We start from the raw sequence: 27,899 nt of genomic DNA on the forward strand, positions 1-27,899 counted from the left end.
TGGCTCTTATTTCTAAACTTTTGGACAAGCTGAAGATCACCCTGCTTCTAGGGATCATTATATAGCATAATCCAACAAGAGACGAAGAGTTTTCTTCCGGCTAGCGTTCTTACTCAATTTGTTCTCTGAATAACTGGGATGGCCCTGTTTTCATTGCTTGGCATAGAGCACATGAGTCTGGACAGAAGCCCTGCCTTCATTCCCACTTCTTCGGAAAAGTCTGAGTTGAATGTTTAGGACTGCCATAGAAAGATTTGCATTAATTTTCTGGTCTGGTCTCCCACTCTACAATCTAATGGGACGATATCACCTGGAGAACCTGCCCAGTTTTATCAAGGACTACAAAAAAAAAAAAAAAAGCATAGTCCCACTGCCCCAGATGGGCATACGTTTTCAAACTGGACTGTAACAAGAAGCAAGCGTAACAAGAGGAAGGAGGTAGGAGAGAGAAGAAACCTCTGGAGATAGTAAAATCACGTTTTATTTTACATTATGTTAAATGTTATCTTTGTCACAATTTATATTTTTTACATGACAGTTTAGCTAGAAACTCAGAAAAATGTAGAGTATCTTGCTTGAACACTGTGGACCACTGATAAAAGCATATGCATGAATAACCACCAATGCGCGACTCCCAAATGATTGTCTCTCATTCTATTAGTTTAGCTTTTTTGAGAGAGAGACTTGAAAACTAACTAGCATTTGGGAAAAAAACATGAATGACCTTTGCTGTTGGTTACAGATCATCTCAACCTCAACTACACCAGCAGGCTCTTCACGAAGACACAGTGTTCCCATCAAAAATGAATGTTAACTTTGCTACCTGAAGTCACAACTATTTCATGCACCCCCTCAACAGGCACCAAGGGGCTACCTTCCATCAAAGGAAGGTGAAAGAAGCTAAGACATGGATATATGCTAAGAAAGATAATGGTAAAGTACTTTCTCAGCAGGCTACAAGCTGCCCAAGATCTGCCAAATGCAAGTGATATTCATCTAAAAATGGAAAGCATCTAAACTGGGCTACTTGTAGCACAAGTAAGTTTGCAGCCTGCCAACATGGTGCTTCAAACCTTCACCTGAGTTACAGACGCCAGTGCAAGAATATGCACTGACCTGGCAGATACAGATGGAAAATAGATAGATTTGACACAAGCCCCTTCTTCACACCTTGTAGCTTGCCTGAAGCACACCTGAAGCCTGAGCCACCCTTGGGCCCATCACACAATTAAGCTAAACCAGTCCTTGTCCTTCCTCTCACTGGAGAGCCAGGAGAGACTCAGGAGCTGCGGCAGGAGCATAGCTCAGGCCTCTGTAACACAGTATCAACACTACCTCTAGGTTCACCTCCACCTGGAGGTGGAAAAAGCTCTTTAAAAAAAAAAAAAAAAAAGGGAAAACCACCCCAAGAAGAATATGCTGGGCCCGGTAACAGCAATCTCCCTCCCTCCCCTCAGGTGACAGGGGCGGGACCAGCCGCGCCTCAAAATGGCGCCGCGGAGCCCGCCTTCCCCCCGGCGGAAGCGGGAGTGACGGCACCCAGGGCGACGACAAGATGGCGGCCCCCAGCCTGCTGCGCGGGGGGCTGAGGCGGCTGTTTGCCGGGCTCTGGGGACGCGGCTGGGCCTCGCCGCCGGCCCGAGCCCTCCGGGAGGGTGAGTCTGGCACCGGGGGGACCGCGGAGAGGCTCCCGGGCTGTCCGTCGCCCTGTTGCCTTACTGCGGCTGGGGGAAATGGTAGCGTTCGCTCTGTTTCACCACCCTTCCTCTCCCCCAGAAAAAGTTATTTTTTACTGAATTAGTCTCGCTCTATTATTTTGTTTTCCTGATTTTTTTTCATGTTTTTTTCTGTGCAGTCGTGGAGGTGACTGAAGGCAATACGACCACAGTAAGTCTCTGTCCCCATGTTTTGCTCAGTAGCAGTCCGTGCTGTTGTGTCTCCCCTTTTCAGAGGGAAATAAAGTCTCCTGGTGGCTCCCAAAAGGGACGGTGAAAGGGTTGGTTTTCTGCCCAAAAGGCATCACAGGGTATGAAGGCAAAACAGAGGTAGGAGTGTGTTACAAGCGTGGGTATGTCAGGTGGATGGTTTGGCCAGAGAAGGTCATGGTCTCATTGCCCTGGTGCCGGTGAGGGGATGAAGTGCTCCAGTCAGTGTCACCCATGAACAACAAATCTGTGGTGTCATCACATCCCTGGTAAAATTGGAAGCCCAGAGTACAGGTGTTGAGTAGGTGAGATGCAAAAGACAATTTTTCTGCTTCATTTTTTTTTTTTAAGTGACACTTGACATCATCTCAGCCCCATGATTAGTGTGAGTAGACACAAAGGAAGTTTACCCGATGTGCAAGCACAGGGTTGTTATGTGCCATGCATGTTGCTTGGCTTTGACGTGCTTCGTGTTTGATAATCAAAGCGTGTGCCTTAGTGACTGTTGGTGATGCAAAGGTTGCATTTCATAACATATTCAATAATAAAAAAAATGGTGGAGGTATTGTCAAAATACTAAAAGAATACTGGTTCTGAAAAGAAAACCTCGGTTTTGAGTTTTCGGATGAAGAACAGCATTTTTCTCAGCTACGCTGTAAAACAGAAAGGAAAAGACCAAAGCAATAGAATTGGAATTTGCTTGATTAACACCATCTGATCTGTTGCGTGTCATCAAGAGAAGTATTCTTTTGAAGAAGAGGCACAGAAATTACTGGAGGGGGTGGAAAAATGTTATTGTTCTGCTCACAGTATGTGTGCTAGTAGCTATCTATCTAGAGGCAGGCAGGCAGTACGGATAGTTTGAAGTGTTTAAATACCATTGGAAGAGTAGAGCAGGAATCATTTGGGAATAACTAGAAAACAAAGCACTAAGCCCTAACCTATTTTAAAATAAATACTAGGGAGGGAAGAGATTTTTTATGCCTTTGAAAGTGAGTTTCCTTCTTGTCATATTTGGGTTTGAAACTTGAATGGAGCAGGTTACTTATATTTTAGATGTATAATTTTACATTATTTTTCTAGATGGTTTCTCTGGTAGCATAATTCTCAAGTTCCTATCCAATGTAGAAATATAAGGAATACTTGGATATTTAAATCGTATAATATTCTAGCATCAACCTAGGATCCATCCATACTCATAAATGATATTCAGCCCTTTAGTTGGTCAACCTATACCATTTGTTACATTTCTCAGTATATCCCCTGGTCATTTCATTTATCCTACCAAATCAATGTCAGACTTTTCTGAATCCATCTCTCTGTGCTCATCTTTTTATGTATTCTTCTCTTTTATCAATATTGAAGAAAGTGTTCGACATGAATCAGATGGATGGATCTTAAAAAAAAAAAACTGGGTTTCATCAGCATATTGAGAACATCAAGCATCTATATTAACTCTTAGTTCTCTAACAGAAAAATAACTGGGTGGTTTAACAATGTGAGAATCCTTAGTAGTTGGGGAGTAATTACCAAAACCTGTACGCCAAAATTTATTTCAAGAAAAATTGATACTGATACAGTATTCTGGTTCTTCACTCGTTTTGAAAATGAAATTGGAGTCAAAGACTGGCAGGAATCAGGACTCTGAGGAAACCAGATAGACTGGCTTCCCTAAAAATAATTTTACCAATGAGTGGAAGAGTAGATACTGGCCTGTATTTTATATTCATAATAACTTTTTTTTTTGTAAAACTGGCTGTCCTACTTGTGGAGGAAGGGATCTTAAAAATTGACAGCATTCCCTCTCTTTGAGGTACAGAGGTTCAAGTACAGCTCACTTATGTTTGCCATCACTAGGCAAGAAAGACACATGGTATGAGCTGTTTCTGACATTTCAGTTGGATGTCAGTGTCCCATACAAACTTAGAGAAAACGTCATGCTGTTTTCTTCCCAGGTTTTCAGCTTTTTATTAAAAATAACATTGCATTCCTTCACAGTGTTGGAGAATTTAATTAGATACCCAGGATTTCTTCATAAACTCTCTGGTGTTTGAACTATTTGAGCCTAACGGTTGGTGTTCCAAATGGTTTTAATCTTAATTTGACCAGACAAAACTTCCAAAATGTTTTTGAAGAAAAACTGACTTAGTTTTATTGTCTTTACATCTCCATTCAGCTGCAAGTTGAGAGAGTTCTTGCTTCTATTCATAAGTCCTCAAAAAAGACAAGCGCACACTTATATAGACTTCATATTCCTAAAATACCCACGCTTCGAAAACAAATTTCTCAGGTTCCTCCCACACACGCCTTCTAGACTTCTTTGCATGTTACTTTTGAGAAAAGTCAAGTGTTAGATGTCACCACTTTGTAGTGATAGAGAAAAGATTGTAAAATGATCTCCCAAAGGGATTGTTCAGGGAATTAAACTAGAAAAAAAATATTGGTGTATTTTAAATATATATATATATGTACACACACACAGCAGACATCTTCTAACAGTCCTTTCTTAGGTCTGACTTATGCTCCGAATTTTCCTTGGTGTTGGCTTATAGTCTAGTAAACCTCTGCATACTTTGGCCCACAGCATGCATCTGCTATTCTGTGACACTCTCATATTCCCAGCAGAAATGTGTTTTAAGGCTTTTTGGCTAAAGGATCACTGCAATTTCAAGGCACAGTAGTTCAAAGGAATATTGCAATGAATGGAATTCAGGCAAATATGAGAATTTCACATTAACTAAGAACTAGTTTAGATTTAAATAAAATATTTACAAGAATTTATCAAATGGTTTTCTTTGCTCCTTGGATTACTTATTTTCCCCATAATCTGTGTATATCTGAAGTGCTTGATTTATTGATCTATAAAAGAGTGAGTTGTATAATGCTGGTCCGGTCCCCCTTATATATGTGCAGTAATTGTCAACATGTTGTGGTCTTAGTGATAGATTTTTCTCAAATCACAGGTGAAGGTAGAGGTATAGATTATGAAATTTTTGCTTGACCATTTTATCCTCTGAATTTTTTCCTAGATTGAAGGGAAAATTATAGAGGATGCTGCAGCACCAACTCCTCCTAACCCCTCTGGCCAGTGTCCCATCTGTCGCTGGAACCTAAAGCATAAGTATGATTACGTGGTAAGTTTAATGAAGGAGCATTGCACCGTCCTCATAGATAAATACTGCTCTCGTGTCTAGCCTACTGCACAACCTGATCCTTTCTTCTTTTGCCAGGTATAGTAAAGATAGGTAACTCCATCTCTGCTTCTATGTGATTTTTTGCCTTGGTTGATAGTATTTCTTGGGAAAAGAAGGATTTGTTCATATCAAATATGAGGTTTGGAATTATGCACATGCACGTTATTGCTGGCCATCCGATCTGAGAAGGCCATATCTCTCTAATGTGCCTAGCTGCCCTTCAACATTGTGCTTCTAAGAGAACGGAACTGAAATGCAATATTTAATCAACAGATTCAGGCCTGCTGTAACTCCAGAGAAGCCAAAAGTCTTGACTAGACTTGCATCTTTAAGAGCTGCTGGTTTTTTGCAGGTCATTGTTCACTGAAGTAGTAACTGTTTTGCATACCTTTTGAAGCTCTTGATGGATATGACAGAGAGCATACATGCTCTCTTCCTTTCCCCTTAGCAACAGGAAAAAATAGTTGATTGAAGCCTTTTGCAGGAAATGCTAATGAGGTGTTTATTAACTAACGAGAGTATGATTGACACTAAATGTGGAAGATGGCAGGGAAATTATGTAATGCTTTAAAATAAAAGCACAACAGTCAAAAACATCTTAGAATAAAGAGTATGAGGTAGAGGTTACAGAATGTAGCTTCACAAGAAAAGGTCACTCAAACAGTTTATAAAAGACCGAAGTGCCCCTGTGCAAGCTAAAATCCCAATGCTGGAATTAGAAAAGAGGAAAACCAGACAGCAACATGCTGTTACTAAGGTAAGGCAACAGAGAAGTCAGAATAAGTTAATGCTGTTAGGATTAGGGTGACAGAGATAAAAATAAATTTGGAGGAAAATAAATGCTTGTAAGAAAGACACGGGGAACTTTAAGAACGAAGTCAGAGGAACTGAAATTGATGTTGGTTGCAGGATGGCCAAGCGTGCAGTCCTAATGTGTGAGCACATGCACACAAATGAAAAATTGTTTGAATATCTAGGTACTAGTTGCAGTCTTGCAAATGACTGCTGTAAAGCAATGGGAGAAAACAGGTACAGACTTAAGCACTGAATTAGGTACAGACCAGCAGGCCTGGATTGCGTGTAGTGCCAAGATCTTAGCGGAATTAACTAACAAATAACTTGACTTTTGCAGGGTTTTTTTTTTTAAGTGTGGAAAAAATCTTAAGGAATCACCAAATGCTTTGAAAATAACATCTAAAATACTAGACAACAGAGAGGAAAGAGAATGATGCTGATGGTTACTACTTGGTAAATGAAATGCTGCAAATACCAAGTAGAATGGTATCAATTAAGAGTAAAACCTAGTAAGTGATTAGGACAGGACCAGTTATGACTCATGAGTTTTGAAGAACATGAGTACAGAAACAGTGCCAGATAAAATACAATTACTTCAGGCAGGTGAAACATGTGAGATATAAATGAAATGGCAGATTAGCATCTGTCAGTCGTGTTTCAGGAATGATGTTGTCTAGGATCTGAGTGTTGTTAATGATTCCAAATCGGGCCAGATGCAGTATTAAACAGTGAAATAAATGTCAGGGCAAAGTGTTTTGTGTTCTCTGGTATGGTTTCACAACAATCCGGGCAAGCTAAAATATTCTGAATTAGCAGCTGAGAATAAGTAAGGAGAAATGGCAAATATCATTAAGGTATGGAAAGTACTACAAAAGCAGATCAGACTCGTTCATGTTTGAATGCAGGGATTTCTTGCAAGACTCACTTCTTCATAGTTGCTGAACTCCACTGTATTCAAAGTAAACCAATTACACTGGAAAATAGTTTTCTAAGGTTAATTTAGAGTCACATAACTTCTAAATGCATGGAGTCAACAGCGTCATTAAACTGCCTCGCTCTACAGATTTTCAGAAAGCATTCCATGAGTCACCCACTAGGAACTTCATAGAAACTATAAACTGATACTCAGGGATGAGATGAGTCATCTTGAAAATTAATAAGATTTATTTTCTGCTGCTGTCTGTGGTAGAGGACTCGGTTGCACAAAGAGATAACTGGGCCAATGAGAAACGAAGTGCTTTTAGATAATGTGGTGCTGTAGGGCCAGAGTTCCAGGATTAGAAGTAGGACAATGTGAAGTTTGAGTGTTAAATATGTTTGTACTGTGAACTAAGATTACACATTTTCTTCCATGTTGAAGCTGTTTGATTCTTAGATTCTGATTTCTAGTGGTCAGTATGGAGGCAGGAGAAAACCAAATGCGAGGAGAGATCCTGCAGCCAGAGTCTTGAGAATCATTGCTGAGATTGTTCCTAACGATTTAGGAAGCCTTGGCACATGTCCACCCTGGCTGTTGCGTAGTTTTTGAATGCAAGTGTATCTGGGAGTATGCATCCAGTATGCGTGCTGCAGAGCAGAGGAGAGTCTGGACAGAAAGCTAAAGAGAGCAGTGTGAACCAGCATATCAGAGTTGTAGGAGGTTCCTGCCTCAGCATTTAGAACTATTCCTCCATGGGGTTGATGAGAGCTAGGAGAAATTTCAGCTCTGGAGCAGATCACCTCTTCTGCTTGAATAAGTCCATTATACATTTTAATGCCAGTTGTGGATTTATAGGCTTTTAAATGTTAAGGGGAATAAAATCCCTCTCTTCTGCACAAAAGCTCTCAGCTGTTTTTCTTTGCTGCAGCAGTGATGACTAGCGGGATCTTGAAATGCTCAAATAATAAAATGCAGGCATTTAACTGTGTGGATAATTAAACGGTTTATTAAACTGTTTAATTAGACAATTTACTCATTGGTGGCTGAATTGTCCTAAAAGACTGTAAATCAAGACCAGCTATTTTAAAGATACAGGCTAGTTCATACAGCATAACCTATAACCCGTGCTTAGTAAGAGATCAGAATAGGTGGATCACAGCGGTTTCTTTGAGATTGATAAGCTGAGATCAGTCGGTTGCACAGAAGGGAAAGTGTGAGCTTTTTTGCTTGGGATGCTTGTAATTGGACTGAATAAGGCACTATGAAAAGGGAAGTGTTGAATTAGCCCCTGAGGGAGCTGAGTAATATGACCTCATAGGACTTTTCTTTTGTCATGGGCAACTAGCACAGTCTAAAGTAGTAGCATAATGAGTTACTTTAGCTGTCAGAGAACTGGGGGACCAATGTCTCCGAAGTTATTAATCAACCAAACAGGCATTGTGAGCGCTCACGGGTCATGATTCCAACCTGCCTCAGTTGCGGTGTGGAGGGCTGCAGCCGTCATTGCCAGTTCAGTCCTTAGTCTCCACTGAGGCTCAGGATAAAGGAGCCTGAGGTACAAATGCCCGCTGTTTGTCGTCTGGGTATGTCTGTTCACTGAATCCCAGACCTCACTTGATTTTTCATAGCCATCAGAGATTTTAAAAAAAATTGATTTTCATCATTGTCAGGAGGCAACTGGGTTGGAACCTGCAATCCTCTTACAAAATGCCTAGAGAATGGCGTACAGCTCCCAGGAGTAAGGGTTAAAGGAGGAAATACGTTCCTGTGTAACTGGAAATAATGACAGGCAGGCTTGTCTACAGCCCTGTAGTAATTTGGCTACACAGACAGAACTCGTGTTGTGATAAATGAAGGTTTTAATGAATTGCATGTAACCAGTCAAGGATTTTGCTTTCCAAATTGTCTGCGGATACTGAAATGCAGAGATGCCTCTGTGTTTCAGCTGCCATCCACTCACAAGAATGTGTTATACATAGTGTTTTGTTCAGCAAGTTTATCCAGACCTTTTAAAGGTGAAGGCTAAACTTGTTTTTCCTTCTCCCCCTTATCCACTTCAAACATCATTAGTCTGAGTAGGTAGTAAATATGTCGTCTTGCTTTGGCTGCAATTAGGGGAAACCAAACTGCAATCTTTGCCTGTTAGCCCTAGATTAATTCAATCCAAGTTGTTTTCATCAAATGCTGCAGATTACAGGGGTGGGAATCTGGGTCCAGCCTCATGGGAGCTGTCCAGTGATTAAAGCAAATCTGTAGTTACAGGCTTGGCTGTCCACTAGCACAGAATGTGAATTTCATGGAACATGACGGCACCATGAGAACTTGCCAGACGTATTTTTTTTCTTTGATTTTTCTACATGCTTGTTCACTTCCCTCCGCAGCTGCCCCATAAAGTTGGCTGTACCTGTCTGCTTTCTCCCTGTTGTAGGATGCATCTGCACAAGTACGCTGGGAGAGGCACCTGGCCTGCTAACTGCGGGGATCTTCTGAAATGGACAAATCTTCTGTTGAGTGTGCAGCATTTTGAGCCAAATGGTGTGAGCGTAGTTTGGAACGGCAGCGGCAGGGACATAGATGATTTCACTTGAGATACAACTGTCACACAAGGAAGTTGGTCAGCTGGAGACACGCTGTTGGTCAAAGATAATAACAGAGAATGGATTTTTTCCCTGTTTTTTTTTTTCCAGAGGGAGAAAAAGACTGTCTCCTTTTGCTTCCCACCTCCCACCTTTGCATGGAAACACTTGATAACAGCCCTGTGACTCCGTGAGGCGTGGTGGTAATATGAGAAAGCGCTTGGACCACACACCCTTCAGGAGAGCCTATGGGCTACTCAGGCTTTCACGGCTGCAACGACTGGAACAGCCTCAAACTTGCCATCAGCTCCCTTCTCCTTCTTCCCCACAGAGTAGTACAGCAGGCTAGTAGAAGAGTGTAGGAAGCTTTTCTCTTTCGAGGCACTTGGAGCTGAACGGCCCTTTCTCATTTAGGGAAGTGATATGTTTGTGCTAAACAGCAAGTGGAGGTGTAGGTGATCTGGAGAACTGGATGGCTACAGAAGATGGAAAAAACGGGATGGAGGCTTGCTTAGGCTTCCTGGATCCAATCCAGTGCATTTCAGGAGTGGCCAAAAGTCAGTGCCCTTGGACTGTTTGGCTGGCCTCTGTCCAGTTTCCACCAACGCAGCTGGCACCAAATGGTCCCTTGGTTACTGTTCTCATTGGCAAGGTCATATGCTAGCTGGGCTGAGGACACTTCACTTCCTTTTTACCCACAGATGGCCTCTTGGGAGCTTCCTGCTAGTTGCTCAACTGCGCTATTCTTGTTCTTTGGATACAACATCACTGTATGGTGGTTGTAAGTCATTCTTCATTAGCATGGAGTTACCTAACCTGCTGTTATTTCAAAGAGACAAATCTGAAAATAAGCCTGAATGCATTAACTGGTAGAAAGGAAGCCAGATAAGGGAAGAGGGAAACTTTGTTTTTCATGATCACAGTAGTGAGGGTGGGATTGGAGAGGAAAAAAAACTCCATATTTTGACCGCAGCACTTGTATGGCAGCATCTGTCAGAGCTGGTCATTACCAGAAAGCCATGCTGAATTCCAACAGCCCACTTCAGAGCTGAGCTGGTCTCCTGCAGTGGGGATGGATTTATAAATCCTAGATAGCTATGTATTCTGAATGTCAGTCCACTTGATTGTTTGTCTTTGCAAGGGCAGTAAATGAAGCTAGGAGTGCTTCAGGGAGCTCTTTGTGGAATTCTTTATGGAAAATGGAATAGATATGGGGTAGGAGGAGGTCTGTGATCAACAGGCAATCAGGGGTCACCCATCACGAAAAGCAACAAGTGCTCTTTGTTCTTGCCTGTTGCCCTAGACGGGGGAATAAAGTGCTGACATACCTGATTTGAATTCCCTTTCTGTCGGGGTGCCTGCTGGCACGTCCCTTCCAGCCTGAGAGCAGCCTCTGCACGCTCCAGCTACCTCAACTATGAAAATGTTTACAACAGCAGTGGAGAAGTAAACTCTCAACCAGCAACAAGTCTGTCAACAGACGGGGGGGGAAACCAGCACAGAGGCCCCAAAAGCCCTTTGGGCCAACTTACACAGACGTCAGTGTGTCAAGACGTGCCTATGTTGGCTTGAGGGTGCTCTGGCAGTGGGTGTGTGTGGAAATGGAGAGCTGTATCTGAGTACAGGGCTGTTTTACTATGTGCAGTTAATGGGACACTTGTGCTGTGTTTAATAATTTGTCATGGTAGACTTATGATACTATCTGATTCTACAGTTCCCTTTAATTTTGTTTTTATTAAAAGCGCTTTATATTTCTAGAGCACTTAATTGGAAAGGTCAACAGCAGTGTAATCTAAATGATCCTTGAATCCCAGCCGAACCCTCAGCGTGCTCTGAGCGCTCCTTCCATCCAGCATGGCTTTAACAGCCCTGCCTAACGCACGCACAGTCGAAAGGCTGAAAGCAGTGATTTATTCTGTTAGGTCTTCCCTATCGGCGCACGCTCTTTTCTCACAACAAGCTGCTTCGTGCAAGGTCTTGGAATGCTGCCCTGCTCTCCGCCGTTCCAGAGAGACAAGAGGGAAGTTCCACCATGGGAAACCAGATGAAAGTTGGAGGAATAGGTAGCAGAGAACAGCCCTGCTCTGAGGGAACAATGAAAGGGCCAGGGGTGATCTAACATATCTGACCTTTAGGATAGCAGCTGTGATGGAATCTCAAGTTGTGTAAACACTGTCCATCTGTAGGTCTTGTGTAACTGTGCCTCAGTACCTAGGACACATTGTCTTAGCTAGAATCTTGGAGCAAGGGACAGCGAAGGAGCAAGGATTGGAGCTGACATCATGTGTTTACACTAGTGAAGTCAGGGGAAAAGTCAGGCCATCTAAGTGACCTAACTGAGCTAAGCTGGCAGGCAGTGATGGCAAGCAAAAGTCACTTGCTGTCAAGCTGCAGCCAAACGTGTAGGAAGTGATCCTTGTTCTGCTTTGTACCGAGTTCTGTGCGCAGCGTGAGGACCAGCACAACACCTCAGAATGACAGCAGTTAAAGTAGCTGCAGCACTGATGGTCCTGCCCTCTTTTGCTCCCTCAGGATGTCCTGCTGTTGAGCCAGTTTATCCGTTCTGACGGAGGGATGCTGCCACGACGGACCACAGGCCTCTGTTTGGAGGAGCACAAGAAGATTGCGGTCTGCGTGCAGATGGCTCACCGTGCAGGTACCTGGCCGCCTCCTCAGACAACCCCATGAGAGGGGTGTCCCACGCTATTGGTATAACTCTGTAAGGTTTCATTGTCCAGTCACCCAGCAAAGCCGTTGTGCACCAAGTACTGGGACAGGATGATGGACCAGAAACCACGTGTTCTGCTTTCTGTGCATCTTGCTCCTGCCTTAGCAGTCAACATTTATCGCTGTAGATGAGTCTGCCATTGTAGAAGGAGGTGGGAAGCGGCACAGACTGTAACTGTGCTACTAATGATTAAATACCCGCTTCTGAAGTGACTTGTTTTAGTGTAAGCTTGACCCTGACCCCATTAATGCACCTGTCGACCATCTGCATTGTGAAGATCTCTGTTTTGACCTGGAAGTGGGTCCCAGGTCGACACAGTCTGTGTATTGTGCTGGTCTTTGTCTGGTACATGAGATGTATCCAAGTTAAATGGACTGAGAATTTTAATAGATTTTTCACCCTGGAGATGGAATCTGATTGGGCACCCCTGTCCTATGTCCTCTCCAAAAGCCTCTGGTGAGCCCAAGTGGCTGGGTCTTATGTGTGTGTTTCCTCTCAAAGAGTGTATCCAGCAGAACCTCCTCATTTCTCTCTGGCTAGGGTGCAGGTTCAGCAATGGCTAAAGGAAGAACAAATACCCTTTGTGCTTTAGTTGTGTCTTAGCAGTAGGGATCTGGGTTGCCTGGCTTATGAGGTGTAATGTAACTTCTGGATGATACAGAGGCAAGGAGGGACTGCAAAATATTCTCACACCTTTCTTTTTCTATCTCAGGTTTGTTGCCAAACCACAGGCCTCGACTTCCTGAAGGGCATACTCCCAAGAAACCCAAGCTCAACAGGTGAATAGTCTTATCTTTCTGTCTTTTTTTTATTTATTTAAGCAATAGATTGGAAGAGGAAAAGCAGTTTCTTATAACTGGGTAGAACATGCCTCAGGCAACAGGTTTCATAAAAAGTACTTACAGCATTTCAGGGAAACAGTATCTGTCACAACTCTTGTTAGTCTTTAAGGGCAAACTGCATCTCATTCAGACCATCTATCCCCACAGGATGAAAACTGCCATGTGTGTTAGTCTGCTCGCCCTTTCCCAGCTGCACTGGCCTCCTGTTCAGTAACATTCAGTAGGGCAGTCATGGAAGGATGCCACAGAACTGGAGTCACAGTATCACAGAGTAGTTGAGGTTGGAAGGTCCTCTGGAGACCGTCTAGTCCACACCTCCTGCTAAAGCGGGGTCACCGAGAGCAGGTTACCTAGGACCATGTCCAGTCAGATTTTGAATATCCCCAAGGATGAACCTTTTACAGTTTCTCTGGGCAGCTTGTTCCAGAGTTCAACCACTCTAACACGAAGAAGGTGCTTTCTTGCATTCAAACAAAATTTATGTTCCAACTTGTGCCTGTTGCCTCTTGTCCTGTCACTGGGTACCACTGAGAAGAGTCTGGCTTTGTCTTCTTTCCACCTTCCCTTCAAGTATTTATAAGCATTGATAAGACCCGCGCTGAGCCCCCTCATCTCCAAAACAAACAGCCCCTTCTCTCTCAGCCTTTCAGTGTCTGGCCCCCAGCTGCAATTAGGACAGAAAGGTGTGCTCAGGATGGGTACCAGCAGTGAGATGAGGGCTGAGCAGCTAGCAAGGGCCTGTCGCAAAACTGTTCTACTCTCCCCCATCCCCATTTGCCCTTTCTGACTGCAGGCAATGATTCGCCCTCAGCCTGCCCTTCCTGTGTAACACGCTCTCTTCCCCCTCCCAGGACTGAATGGCCTCTGCCCTTTGGTGGACAAACTGAAAGGCTGCTGTCGCCTTCTGCGCTTTGCTCAGCGTTAGGAGGTGCTAATCCCCTGTTTATGGCCTCACACTCTGTTTCCATGGGGATGTCAGAGCGGTTTATGAACTTTGCATTAGCAAGCCATGGGGTTACCAGAGGCCATGGGGCTGTTGCTGGGAGAGCTTGGGCTGCAGGGCTTGGGGCAGCTGGAGACTCCTGCATTTCGGATCTGACGTTCTGCAGTGGAGACTTGAGGTAGGCCCTTGGAAAAGTCCCTGAGAGATGCTGGCCCGCTGTGCAATGGGTAACAGCGAGAACTAAATTAGAGGAGTACGTTTGGTGCAGCCCTGTAGCCATCAAATACTTCAATTCTGAAAGCTTTGTTATTCCTGTATCTGAAGTCTTTGAGATTCTTTAGTTGCTGCGTCTATCTAGCAGCTGTGGGGTGGAGCACGTTATCTAGCTAGCATTCACATAGCAACCCTGCACAGCAGGTTGAGATGGGAAATGGTAAATCCTCTGTCATGCTGGAATCACACCAGGACTCCAGACCCAATGCCTTGACTCTGATAAATTGTTCCATAAGCTTTTAGTGAGAACAAAGGATACCTCCAGATATGTTCTATGTTTAATCTCTAAAATTAAGAGATCTTAATTAGTGATTAGGATTCAAGCCCTCCCTGTTACATTGCTAGTCCCTCTCTACACCACTGATGTTTTCCTCCTCCCACCAAGGAGACGTAACAAGTGGGGTGGAGACAGTTGAGGAAAAGAGAACAGAGCTGTTGAGGAGATGGAACAGCATTGAAATGTCCAGAGCACTGACGTCTCAGCGTGCTGGAAGGGGAAAGCTTTCTGTCTCCTTGCAGAATCTTATCCACTGTGGTTCTGTGAGAGTTTTGACTCTTCCTGCCCTGCTACCTGTGCTTTCTATGTTGCTCTGTGGAACTAACTGTAGCTGGCACCACTTAACAGTGGGAGCCATTAATTGCTTCCATCCCCCAACCTGATGGGGCCGGGTGGCCCTGCGAGGACTAAACATGTTTGAAGACACCTAACTAGTAGTTATTTGGGGAATGAAGCCAGAATTCCTATCACAAGTTTCCCATATAAATGAGTTGTCCAGGCTTACGTTCTCTTTACCTCTGTAATTGTTTCTAAAGCCTTCTGTAAGTCCATGGTAACTGGGGAAGTGCTCAACCTGTTGTGCTGCCACAAGGCAGGGGAAGGCAGAGGTAGAATCGAGCTGGGACTTCCAAGTGGAACAAGCTGCCTTGCTCAACGCCATGAGGACTTGACCAGGACATCCTCTAATCCTGTCTGGTGTAATATCTGCCAACCTAACTGAGCCTTTCTTCACTGCATTTGGACCTGCTGGAGTTTTAAGTATCAGTCCATGAAGAGATCAACAGGGTCTGCAGGGAGCCTATCATAGCAGGCACTATACTGCACAACTAGATGATGTCTCTTCTAAATCCTTAAATTTCAGCTTTGCTTGAGATCGCTGTACTGACTGTTGTGGCCTTCCTTACCTCTGTTTAGAGAGGTAACAGTGCCTTTATTTTTTTTCCTCACTGCTGCTGTAGGCCTGGGAACACCAGTGAGGAGAAACTGAGGTGTCCCATGATATGCAGTTGCATAAGATCACACTTTGGGCTACTTCTTAAAGCTCTTCCAACACAGGAACACAGCTAATGTACATCCCTTAACATCAGGGTTAACCAGCCTGTGTGCTCTCCATATCTGCCTGCCTTCATGGCTTTTTCCTTACACCACCAGTGGGTCTGCTGTGTGTGTAATGTTGAAATATACTCTTCTGTTCCCTGTCCCCTCCAAAAAAAACCCTGACTAGCCAAAATGTTAGGAGCGTACCTGCCCTTGCAGCTTGCCGATTGCTGGTACTGATGCTTGCATAAATGAAAGAGGTGTGTCACTTGCTGGGCTCTGTAGATTGTCCCTCCTTGGTCAAAGGAAAGTAATCATGAGGAAACAGAACAGAACTTGAGACAAATTTGTATCATGGCTGCAAACTGAGATGGGTACTTCTCACAGGTGGCTAGTGATATCCAGTATACTGAGAATTTCATCCATTCCCAATCACATCCTCTGTTCCTGCTGTCTATCTCCCTCATTCATTTGCCGTTATTCTCCTGCCATCGGGGACTTGCATTGCACATGGAAGAAAACTCTGCATACAGAAGACACTTAGTTCCTGCTGTGCTCCTAAAACAGGAGGTCTGCTGCAAGGTGAAAAGAATAGGCAGAGCTGAGCACTGTACAGGGATGTAGTCTGTCTCTGACCATGACAGTAAGAGCTTTGCCCTTCTGAAGGACACCATTGCTCTTTGAAATGAGTGAAGTGACAGGATCAAGACAAAAGCCTAAGGTAACCTTAAGGACAGATTCCGCTCACTCACACCACCTGCGATTGAAGGAGATTTAATGTGGGGAATGCAGCGTGACTCAGGAGTCAGCCCAGCACCTCTACTACACTACAGACCTGAGCATCCAGTTTCTGGATGTAGACTCTGGATGCTTTTCAGACTCAGAGCAGCAACCCCTACCTGGATGGAGTCTGGCAGATTACTTCATATGGATAAGCAATTCCTTTTGTTTCTTTCCAGTCCTGCAAAGTCATGGTTGATGCTCCATTTGGCCAGGTTTATTCCAAGTTGTGTTGGTACTGCTGAGATCTGCTGCTGAAGGAGGAACAAACCAGACAGATGAAACACTTCTGCTTTGTCTCTGACCTGAAGTGAGGTGCTTTGCCAGCTTGAGACTATTTTCATAGCACAGCAGTCAGCAGTACAAATTATCCAGCAGGTTTGTTCTTGAGGAATCTGCTCTTTGCTCCTCAGATGATGTTCAAACCAGCTGCATAGGAGGAGCCCTGTGGCTCCTGGGCAGAGGTGCTAAGGAGGTGCATAAAGAAGGGCTGAGGAGCTGTATTAATGTATACCTTTGAGAGTACCTCGGCTGTGCTTGTGGCTATCTTGGCCAGAACGTTTGGCCCACGTCACATTCACCCTGTCTAAGAGAGCCTGCTTCAAATACAAAGTGCCTGGCATGCACTGGCTATCACCTAGCTGAGATTAAAAAGTACCACGCCACCATATGGAACTATCAGCAAACTGCCTTGTTTTACCAAGGGTCAGGGGTGCTGTTCTGCAGTTGATATAACGATGTGAAGTTTGGATTTATCACCCAGAACCCCTCTGCCTTCTCTGCTCCTCCTGAATGCATTTTTTCTGGTGCTTACAACCAGAAATATCCTGTTCTATTTTCTGCAGAGGTTTTACTGTTTCCATTGTACAAACTTCTTTCCTATGTGCCTTCAATTTCTCTGCACAATGGTAAGAATTTGTTTTGCACCCATCCTGGATATGATATAACATAGAGGAGAGGATTGAATGAAGGTATAACATGAAGGTGAAATGCTAGTTTGAGCCAAGTTGTGGTCATTAGAGTGGTAGGAGATGAGTGAGAACAGCCTGTGGTCAGAACTCATCTGGGGAGCACTCCACAGCTTTCTGTTCTACCCCTTGCAGTTCGGACACCGTCCAGGTGAGACTAACCATGGTATTCCTCATTTCTTGGACTTCAGTTCTTTGTCTTTTCACTTTCTGCCTGATTTGTTTTTGACAGCAATATCTCATGAACGTTATTGCTTAACTGCTTTACTTGTTATGGGCTCTTCTGCAGAAGTATGGCCATCAGAGTACCCACATCATCCATAAATTCTTGAGTCCTCCTCCTCTCTTTCATAACGTTTGTCTGCAGCACTTGGACATAAAAAACCAATGAAGTTTACCCTATCACTGCAGAATTGCTCCCTACAATTCACTTTCTCATATTTGGCCCAGTCCGCGGCTTTCACTGTTTCCAAGGGATGACTCCACAAGCAAATCTGTTTTGTAGCCAAGGATTGTTCTTTCAACCCCAGCCTAAGTTCTCCCTTTCATAACTTCCTGTTGTTACTTTCTTATTTCTGAGTCCATTTGTGCTCTAGCCTGGCGTGTTCCAGTTAAGTGCTGTAGCAACGAAGTATTTTCACTAGCCCATGAGGCTGAGTAAGTTCTCAGGGATTTCACCAGCGCTGTGTGGAGCAATAGGCCATTTCCAGATTCCAGAGTCATGTGTGCAGGCCACCAACACACCAAAACCATTTGGGGAGGTGTCAAGCACTGTTGCAGGTCAGACTTCTTGCTTTCAGGAGTGGAAACCTGAGCAGCTCAGCAGTTTACAGCATGGAGATTGCTACGTGGATAGTGTGGACTAACTATCCAGAAGAGTCGCTGAGTTCAGGCCAGCATCTAGACGCTCCCTTAATATAGCACTCATTTTCTTTTGGCAGGTCCAAATTGTTGGTTAAAGGACAACACTGTGTAGTTGTTACCTTCCCAAAAGGACTGAAGGATGTCACGGGTTCCTGGGTCACCCTTGCTCTGTCAGCAACAGGTTTTGTAGATACGGAGTACATGGTCCTGAGTGCTCAGCTGCCACTCCATTTTCAGCTTCCTACTGGAAGAACAGAAATTGGCACGGGTAACATCCAAGTCAACCTCTCCTCCATCACCTGAACTGAAGAATTTGCTATGCGTTAGGGAACAGGCAGGTTCCATATGAACTCCTCATGAATTACGAAGTTCTCAGGCTCTGTGGACACCTTTCATCCCTTGGAGCAGAATCTGGTTTCACTGCTATCAGTGTTTCACGCCAGCAGCATGTGGTTTCTCTCATCTGCATGGAAACTGTGCTGTGCATACCACGTGAATTCAAAAGCAAAGAGCCAGAGCTGCTGCAGGTGAGCAAAACCAAGAGGTGTCAAGGGAAGGGATGTGGCAGGGAGGAGGCAGTCTTTGCCAGCACTTTGATCGAGTGCTTCCTGCATAGTCTGTAGCCCTCTGCCTTCTGCTCTTAATCCAAACAAGAGCCAGATTGAAAAAGCTCACTGAGGGTTCAGAAGTTCAGCCTTGAACTCCACCGGCGTGCTTGAGCTGCATGCAGGGCTGCAATTGCCCCATGTGTAGGTAATTTCTCCTAGCACGTGGAAGTCCTGTGCCCCTTCCTAGCTGTTAAGCAGCAGCCTCTGGGCGAGAAGGCTTTGTGGCCTTCCTGCTCACAGAATAAAATTCATGCAAAGTGATTGCCATGTGCCACAGAGATTTTAGGTGACTGCAGTGACAATACCTACAGCTGTTTCCATGCTTTTTATATCTTGCCGTTTCCCATCAGGGAAATTCCACCAGGCTTCTCATCACACTTTATCCAAACTAGTCCTTTGTGCAGCTGGAGTCTGGGAATTCTGGTTGCTCCCTGGGATCCTATCATACTCAAGGGGGTAAGCAGAGCCCTGGGGTGGGTTGCCACTCTCTGAGATTGGCAGTTCTGTCCCCCTTTAGCAGAGTGAGAGCTCCGTGTACTGAGGTAACAGGTTAGGAGACTGCACACCAGCTGCATTTGGCAACCACATGGAGGCTCTGTCCTGACACCCCTCAGCTGGTTGAGAAAATTCAGACCATCTGCCAGTGTATAGCTGTAGGTTATTGTAAAAGCTCCCCAGGACAGACCAAGTGGCTGGATATAATGGAAAGTTGGGTGACTTGACTAAAAAAGGGGGTACGATTTCAAGAAACACCAGATGACATGGACAGCAGAATTCACAGGAAAGTCCTGTGTTGTGGGTTTTGAAGCCCTCATGTGAGTTTTGTGGATCTCAGGAAAAGAAAATCTGTTTTGTGAAACAGTAGGAACTGGTGTTAGTCAAAACGGAAAAGGAACTTGGTAGACCAAGCGCTCCCAGGCATCAGGCTTTTGCCACTGCTGAATCAAGGTAAAAAAAAAAAAAAAAAAGGCAGCAAACAAAATAGGACAAGTTTGAGTTTGGGACAAAGCAAGTATTAAAAGTGCTAAAAGCAAATGTGCTCCAGGAAGGGAAAGCGTCCAAATGTCTGTTTCAGCTAACAATGAAAAGCCCCAGCCTGCAGTCCCCAAAGGAAGCCAAAAGCCTGGACCAGAGGGCTGGATTAGACCTGCTCAAAAGAGAAATAACAAAAGCTTTCAAATCAGGCCATTACTAAATCCTCCTTCCTATGCAGAATTGGGGTGTGCACTTCCAGCCCCCACACAGAAACAGAGGGATTTCTTAAAAAGCCACTGTCTGTCTAAACCTGCACACAGCATTGATGCGTATCTCACATTCACACATTCACTTCTCACAGTGAGATCATTTATTATCACGGGAGCACTTTCCCGTAAGCGTGCGGACACGTGATCAGAACTGCACTTGGCACACTGATGGATTAAAACTATTTTGTATTTTTTTCCTCCTTCACTGTAACTGCAGCCTTGCGATATCAAAACTTGTGCTACAGACCTCCCCCTACAGTAAGGGAAATTTGAGAAGGACTTAGCCCTATGTGTCTGTCAAATACCCTTACAAGTTCTCCCAAAAAAAGCTGCCTTACGTTGGTTCTCCGCCAGATTCCCAAGTAGGGACCTGTGTTTGGTCTCTCTGAACTCCCCTTGCATTTGAAATTAGAGACAGGAGTCTCTCTGACTTCCTGTCCTCGTGGTGTTATGTAAGGGATTCCACTAATGCACTAGCATAACATTAAAGGTCAAAAGGGACTAATTTAACGCATGCGTGTGAGAAAAAGTGACTGAGTCTTGTTCCATGCCATCTCCTGAATCCCTCCTGCTGCTTCTAGGTCTTTTAACTATCATAAACTCCTCAAAGCAAATAAAAACATTTTGGAAGTGACTCCATTTCAGTGGCAGGGACCTCCAAATATGATCCATTTTTCTATGTTTGTTATTCAGGATTGCTAAGGAAGGAAAGCCCTAGGAAAACATGCTGCTGTTAAATAGTTTGTAGCTGCCTGGCATAGCAAGCTTTCTTTGTAGTTCTCAGGAATCTGCCAAATGCCTTCAAATGCATTACGTGGTCTCTGTCCAAAGTTCTTAATATCTCAAAATTGCACGATACAAATAGAAGGTAACAAAGCTGTTTGGGGAGAGGATGACTGATTGAGGTTCCATTAAGACCATGGGATTACTCAACACAGGCATGCAAACATCGCTGGACAAAGTTTATCAGTCTGTTCCAAATTCTAATTTGTTGGAGCATTGTTTGTGCAGATTACGCTGGGGTTTTACTTTGGATCTTTATTGTCTGAAAAGACTCCTCTTTCTCTAAGGACCTCTGTTCCCTCTCTACTGGTAGCAAAAGATTTAAAGCCTAACAAAACTGCAGGCCACCCAGCCACAGGGTAAGATTTCCAGTAACTGATTCTGGATCTGAAATCCCCTGCCTGTTTGCAAAGCCAAGTCTAAAACTTCAAATGGTAAAAAGCAGAGGATATTTGCCAGACATTGCTCTTCACAGAGATTTGTAGTTGTGATAATTCTATTCTAGTACCTCTTAATTTCAGGTTCTGGCTTCCTGCAGCAGCAAGCTGGAATAGTATTGTACAGAGAATACTAAAGTAAATTTGGGCCTATGAAAATGCAAGGCTAGGCCAGAAGCCCATCCTGTGCAGAAGAAATAACCATTTATCCACTGAAAGTAAACAAGTCCCTTTTTAGAGACTATTTTACACTGTTAGGCTAATTACTTTGTAATCAGTATACCTTATGGAGGCAAGCTGTTGAAGCGACACCTCCCCTAGGGGACCGATGGATTCAGTCTTGGACTTCATTGCAATGAAGGCACTCCAGTTTTAGCTACTAGTGGACAACTTACCAGCAGCCTGGAGATTACACCTGATTTGTTTTGTGAGACTGGAAGTCAAGCAGGTGCTAATGGGTGCAGTACAGAGGTACAGCAGTGCCAAAACGTACGGTCTTTTCCAGTGGCCCATTCTGAATTGAGGGTGCTGTGCTCATTTGTAATTGCTTTCTTGAAGAGGCACTTGGGGAGGCAAAGGCAGACGAAGGAGTGTGTGCTTCTGCTTCACCCAAAACCTTTTATCAGTGTGATCAGTCTCAAATTGAAATGTATCTGTGTTGTTTTGACAGGTATCTGACCCGCTGGTCCGTCAGATCTGCAAAGCCCATCTGGAAGAGAGGCCCTAAGTGGTGCAAAGTTCCCATGCCAGTTGGACACCCCTTGCTGAAGGATAATGTCAAATATACACACAAGTTTCTTAATTTCAACCACTAGGGTCCAGAACTGGCATAGTCAATGAGTACAGCTGTTTTACACTGTTGTTTTTTTTTTTTTTTTACAAATTCATAAGTATCTCTAATTTCCAAATTCAAAAACTGTCATTAGTGTTCTGTACTGTCTCCAGTGAATGAGCTTCAGTCTGCTTCTCTAGGAGAAGACACAAGGTTCAGCAAAGCAGAGTTCAGTGTTCAGAATGATTTGGAGAAAGCAGGGGGCGAAGACTTTTCCTCAAAGCCAGAAAGGATCCGAAGGTTTCTGTTTCGTTACAGTCTACTACTGGATTTGGAAAAGGTTGTTTCCTTCTTTTTCCAGAAATGAATAGTAATTCCCCATTGTGTTTCAACTCAGATTTGCCTTACTTGGGCTCCTATATCTGTGACACTGATGGAAGAAAAAGCCTCCTGCAGCACTGTTTCCTCAGCAGTAATGGAAATTACATTAATGATTACTGAAGTGAAATATTTTTATAATTGTACTATTCATAATTTGCAGCAGTAACACCTGTGGAGTGTCAGGCAGGCATGTGTATGTCTTACGTGACGTCTTCAGGATTCCTAGCCCGTGCATCCCTCCTGGATCTAGCAAATACAGAATGCTGATGTTCTTGACAACTTGGCCTCTTTTTTCCTCCTTGCAAATACATTTACCACAAGTCTTCCTTTTCAGTGATGGGGCTGCTTCCTGGGAAAGTTTTGGGCTGAGAGATGTGCACAATTTTCCATCCTATAACTAAAAGGCGGCACCATTTCTCTCCCTGTGCAATACATGTGTGCGTCTTCCACTGACAACTTCTGCTTAAGAGTGCTAGTTAAGGACCTCATATGAAAAGCTTATTAAATTTATCAGGGTCATCATTGGCTCCATTTCCTTGATACTTATCTGAGCTACAAATCAACACTGAATGTACTGCTTTCATCAGAATCATCAGTTAATGCTTGTCAGCATTGACAGGAACAAAGGATGAGGATAAACCCATATTACCCAGGAAATGAAATTAGTTTAAAATGGTTCTTTTTAGTCTCACTTTGTTTAAATGGAAGCCCTAGATTCAGCCTCCTAAGCTGGCCAAGATTTTTTGGCTTTGGGAGACAGAACGAACACTTCATTCTATCCTGAGATAAAATCTCTGTCTGACCATCCTTGTTTTATGAAGCTTTGAAACCCGCAGCCCTTCAGAAACAAAAATATTTTTCTTTCTTCTGCTGCGTACAGAAGTTAATAATGTCTTCTAGCCCAGGTAGCTCTGCTCAGTGAGTTCTACAAATGGAAAAGTCACTGGATAAAGCCATTGCCTTGAGGTGAACCCAAATGAGAAAGTTTTGCAAACAACTAGGTGATGCCTACAGTTAATTTTTTTCCTAAGGTTTTGTGCCATGAGCTGGAAAGACATCTCTAATTTTGGTGAAGCCTAACACCTGAAAAACAAAACACTCAGCCCTGTCTTCAATAGGCCTTTCTCTAATTCAGGGTTTAGTAAGGATCCCTTAGAGTATGCACCAGCTGTCTACTTTGACTCCAGAAGCAGGCACAAACTCTGTTTGGCATTCATGGGTGACAGCAGGCATTCATTTGTGTTGCCTCCGGATGAGTTGTGGTGTCTGTACACAAAAAGATCGTGTAGGTTTGATTTCCAACCTAAGGCTTTGCCCTTCATGGAAGAAAATGTGTTTTGTTACTGGCTGAAGAATATGTAGTGACACATTACAGGGAATTCAGCCTGGAGTTGAGGGAGGATTGCACACAAGTCCTAGGACAAGAATCGAGGCCAGAGTCCAGGCACAAAAGAATACTGCTCAAAGTACAGAGGTTTTACACATTTATAGAATAAGCAATAAACAAAATCTCCGAAGTGTAAAATCTAAATATTCTTGAGTCCTCATCCCAGAGAAGCGTGTCACAGCATGAAAGGCAGATCTAAGTTCTTCTCACCAGTGCCAAAGTAGACGTAGCCATATTGCTTAGTCATTGGGACATGGTAGAACGTCAGTCCCGGCCAGAGCAGACTCCTCAACACCACCACAGCGCCGCCTTTCTCTGACTGGACAGTCCAGGAGCCTGTAGGAGAATATGTGCTGATGAGTCACTACTGCAAATCAGAAGGGCGGTGTTCCTGCAGCAAGGGAGAAGGATCGTGGTGGGGTCTGCCTCACGAATTAACAGTGCACAAGAATGCATCAGTACGTTGGAGTTCCTGACACCTGAAAAGAGGGAAGTCAGACCAGAAACCTCAATGCTGTTTCTTCTTCTGGCAGTTCAGCATTATTGGCTGCCTTCATTTCCAGGTGTTTGCGTCTAGTTTCACACAAGCACATTCCTACAGCCATAACAGTAATGACGTGCATCACAGGAAGGGTCCCCTGGAGCTCCAGACTTGAATACTTTATCCCTAGGAGAAGCTGCAGTTATTCTTGGCTGCTTCTAAATCGGCAGCAGTTACTCTAACGAGCTCTGCTACCTATTTGGTCTAGTTACTAGCTATATGGCAATCCTGGACAAGTGTGCAGAGGTATGAAATTTCTCCTCAAAACACTTGTAGCATTAATAGAGAGAAGGTGGCACTCTTCCTGCTTCAGGGGAGACTGTTTTCCCTAATGCAGCAACTGGGAAAGAGGAAGAAAAGAAAGCTAAAAGCAGGATATTTCCCATCTCAGAGAAACTTACAGAAAAGGTTAATTCTCTTCAGTCTTTTTTGGCTCCACCATTGACGAGGATGTGCGTGGTAGGGGCAAAGGGATTAGTTTCAGCATTAATTTTGCTTTGGCTCTGCAGAGGAAGTCCAGAGCCAGTGTGAAAATGCAATTTCTCCTGGATGCAAGGAGCTCTGAGCCACTGAGTATTTGTTTTGAGTTTGACACAACAGCCTGGGAACAATGCCGGAGGGGAGGGGGCTGGAGCATCAACTTGGATTCAATGCTAGGGGCAAGGAGCTGCCAAGAAGAAGAAAATAAGAGCTTCAGCACCAAATAAGTAATGCCTAGAGGATGCAATGTAGGGAAGAAGGTTCTTGCTGAATCTCCATCTAAAAGCAAAAGCAGCAGACCCAAATCAAAAGAAAAAAAAATACCACCCACAGTCGGAGCTATCTGGCTATTGCTGGCCTAGAGTCAAGTGGTAAACCTACATGTACTCAAAGCCAAAAAACTGCCAATTCCAGAGTAAGCAGAAAGCCCATAATGTGTTGGGCCAGTTAGCCTGTATTCATCCTTGTAGATAATTTTAGGTTCATCAATTTGTACTGTGACTCATGCTTACTCATGTCGTGGTTAGCCTGAGGAAGGGCTTCTGTGATTGCTGTCAGCTGCCAGTCCTCCCCCTCGCAGGAACTTCTGGTTCTTGGCCAATTTTAGTCACGTCTGATGAAGGGCTTCAACACCCCAAGTTCCTACAACAGATCTCCACAGGACGGGGTCCAGGGGTTGACCGCAACTCCTGAAGCTAAGTGTTTGGCCTGCCAGCAGCTGCACAAAGCATAGGCTGTTAGGCTTGCCTGGCAGCCAAAAGGCAACAGCTAGCTTGGGCAACTGGTGTTTGCATGGCTCTTGTACCCTCGCAGTACATGTAGTCTCTTACCCAGCTGATGGCCAACTACAATAGTTAATTTCTTGAGGGAGGAGGGAGGTGATGTTGAAAGGAAACATATGTATGGTGGCTGCAGAATGACAAGGGAATAACACGATTCAAGGTCCTGTAAAACCAGGTGTCACAAGTGCTGCCACTCAGCTGTTTTCTGTCTGTTCTCTGTATTTCTGTTCTTTTCAAAACTTTGTTGGTCGTGATTGTTTCTCCTGTCTTTCAGTAGCAAGTTGCACGGGTGGGTTATATTATAATACGCACAACGTAATTCCCGTGCCATCTTTGTTCTGTTACCTTTTAAAGTACCCTCTTTGATTACATGCAGACATGGAACTAAATGAACCACAAGAACCCCTTCGCCTTCTGGGACAGCCGCTGAACTTTCTGACAAACTGACCCTGGCTGCAGTATGGAAGTACAAAGAGGATATTCACAGTCTTCAAAGACTGAGGAGATTTCTGCAATGAAGGGCTTGCTTCTGACTCACTCAGCTCTGTGTTTACACTACAGACAAACAGCTGGAAATGACAGTAAAGCAAAACACTGACTAATACAGAGCAGGATCAGTACAGGTATGCCATCACTGCACCTTCCTTGCATTGTGCAGGGACTCTTGTGCAGGTCCTAGTTAAAACATGAGCTAGTGTCTCCGTAAGCAGCGGTTTCCCATACAAGGCAATCTCAAGTCTCCCACTCAGCCTCTCCAGTGCCACACATAGGCAAACAAACGGCTGGATCTTTGTCATAGCTGGGGTAAACACACACATCATGGTTCAGGCAGAGATTACAAATTCTGACTGAATGAATCTCCTACAAAATCCACATGTTCTTGAAAAACTACTTGGATAGCATGGGAGCCTAGCTGAGGAACACTCCACTACAAGGCAAATCATCCAGTGACTGAGGCAAAAGTCACGAGTTTTCAAATCGCTTTGTGAACTTTGCTTCTAAAGTTTTCAGCATTTGCTAGTGGTAGTAGCTAGTCTATGCATGAAGGTGTTGGGCAACAAGTGGCAAGCAAATACGTCTGACTGCAATCGTGACAAATAACTTCCATTTCAACACTGAACACTGAACTGACTTTTCTTTTGGTTCAGGGTTTTTGCAGCTTCAAGCTGCAGAAATGATCTGCAAGCCTTTCATCTACAGACTGTTGGGCTTTGCTGCAGCTTTACACATGGATTTGCAGGCAGGATTGTAAACTTTTGGAAGAGTTTGTCTGACAAGAAAATAATGGAATGAAGAACTCCCATTGTCTGATTTTGGACCAGTCCTCTGAAAAGCAAGTCTGTCAAGGATAGGATTGTGTCTTGCCTTGCTGGGTGGTGAAAGCCCTTAGGGATTATCTAGTTTGCTAATGCCTCCCAACATACTGGAAGCATCCAGCACCTTGTGTATATGTGATAGCTTGTATGTGTGTATATAAATATGCATACATTCATGTTCATGTACACAGATGAACTCTCTGCCCCAAACTATCTGTAGTCAAAAAACAAATGCCTGGAGCACGTTAAGTGGGAAAGGTGCGAGGGAAAACAGGGAAGCTAATGCTCTCGGGTCCTATGTTTGTATTAAGACTTTTTTGTTGGACAAATTCACAGAGAAGGTAGAGTAAATCAAGTTCTGCTTGATTAAATCAACATATCTTTGTTCTGGGACAATGCAGTACATGGATCCATGGTCTCCTCAGAACATTTACCCAGTGTCACACAGGCTTATCAATCTCTGTAGAGTATGCATCAACAGTTAACTCTACTGATCAAAGGAGCTTCCCGTACACTTTCAGACCTGGCAGAAATGGACAGATGTAACTGAAGACTTTTATGCTAGATCTCTGAGGGTTGTGATGGGCAACAGCTTCATTTTCCTACCGTCAGTCCAAGCTGCAAACTCGCTACGGGCTCAAACATGTCATTTCATAAATGCAAGACCTTTGAGGAATATTATGTTATTATACTTCCCAGCTCTTCTCTGATCCTTGACTCTGCATCTACTTCTATGCAAATGGGAACAATAAAGTTTTGCTGATGCTGCGTAAGAGTACTTGTGAAACAAGGACCTGAACAAAACAAGCAGGGTACTTAAGGGCAATCTCAGCTGGACCATCACAACATACGTAGGTTTGAGAACAGGACGAATTATAAGTAACTGCCTGAAACTCTAATGCCATCTTCACTCAGGTCCTGTTTTCAGCCATGACAGTGACCAGTCATAGAACTACTATTTACTGTGCAGAACCAAAGGGCAGCAGCAGCGCCATCTTTCATCATTTACTAACCAAATCACTGGGAAGATTTCTCTAATCATCTTT

General features: G+C 44.0%; 2 protein-coding genes across 11 annotated transcripts in view; one reads left to right on the forward strand and one right to left on the reverse strand.

Annotated features, from left to right (window-relative positions):
• The window catches only part of RSPH9 (radial spoke head component 9), a gene marked incomplete at its 3' end in the record, with an annotated part of 90,395 nt that overhangs the window by 46,719 nt on the left and 15,777 nt on the right, over nucleotides 1-27,899 (reverse strand). For 2 of the 6 annotated variants that reach the window (XM_080586198.1, XM_080586195.1), the window contains one exon: nucleotides 23,821-24,070. The exons of 1 other annotated variant lie outside the window; for it this stretch is intronic. In XM_080586198.1, the coding sequence (XP_080442324.1) occupies nucleotides 23,910-24,070 (161 nt within the window). Of the gene's footprint in view, nucleotides 1-5,065; nucleotides 9,464-23,820; nucleotides 24,214-27,531; nucleotides 27,648-27,899 lie in introns of those variants that run through there. 3 more of the 6 variants (XM_080586197.1, XM_080586194.1, XM_080586196.1) reach the window with 3 other exon arrangements.
• On the forward strand, nucleotides 1,481-27,701 carry MRPS18A (mitochondrial ribosomal protein S18A). 5 transcript variants are annotated; one of them, XM_080586199.1, is made up of 7 exons: nucleotides 1,481-1,655; nucleotides 1,856-1,887; nucleotides 4,955-5,059; nucleotides 11,942-12,065; nucleotides 12,850-12,916; nucleotides 13,831-14,100; nucleotides 15,432-17,795. In XM_080586199.1, the coding sequence occupies exons 1-7, from the start codon at nucleotides 1,556-1,558 to the stop codon at nucleotides 15,538-15,540; spliced, it is 807 nt and encodes a 268-aa protein (XP_080442325.1). In that variant the 5' UTR covers nucleotides 1,481-1,555; the 3' UTR covers nucleotides 15,541-17,795. The 5 variants fall into 5 exon arrangements, with proteins under 5 accessions (XP_080442325.1, XP_080442326.1, XP_080442328.1 ...); XM_080586200.1 differs by lacking the exons at nucleotides 13,831-14,100; nucleotides 15,432-17,795 and adding an exon at nucleotides 18,200-20,075 and having other exon boundaries at nucleotides 1,489-1,655; XM_080586202.1 differs by lacking the exons at nucleotides 13,831-14,100; nucleotides 15,432-17,795 and adding an exon at nucleotides 13,127-13,480 and having other exon boundaries at nucleotides 1,496-1,655.

The sequence above is a fragment of the Anser brachyrhynchus genome (genome assembly GCF_964034855.1).
Source record: "Anser brachyrhynchus genome assembly, chromosome: 3".
Lineage (NCBI taxonomy): Eukaryota > Metazoa > Chordata > Aves > Anseriformes > Anatidae > Anser > Anser brachyrhynchus.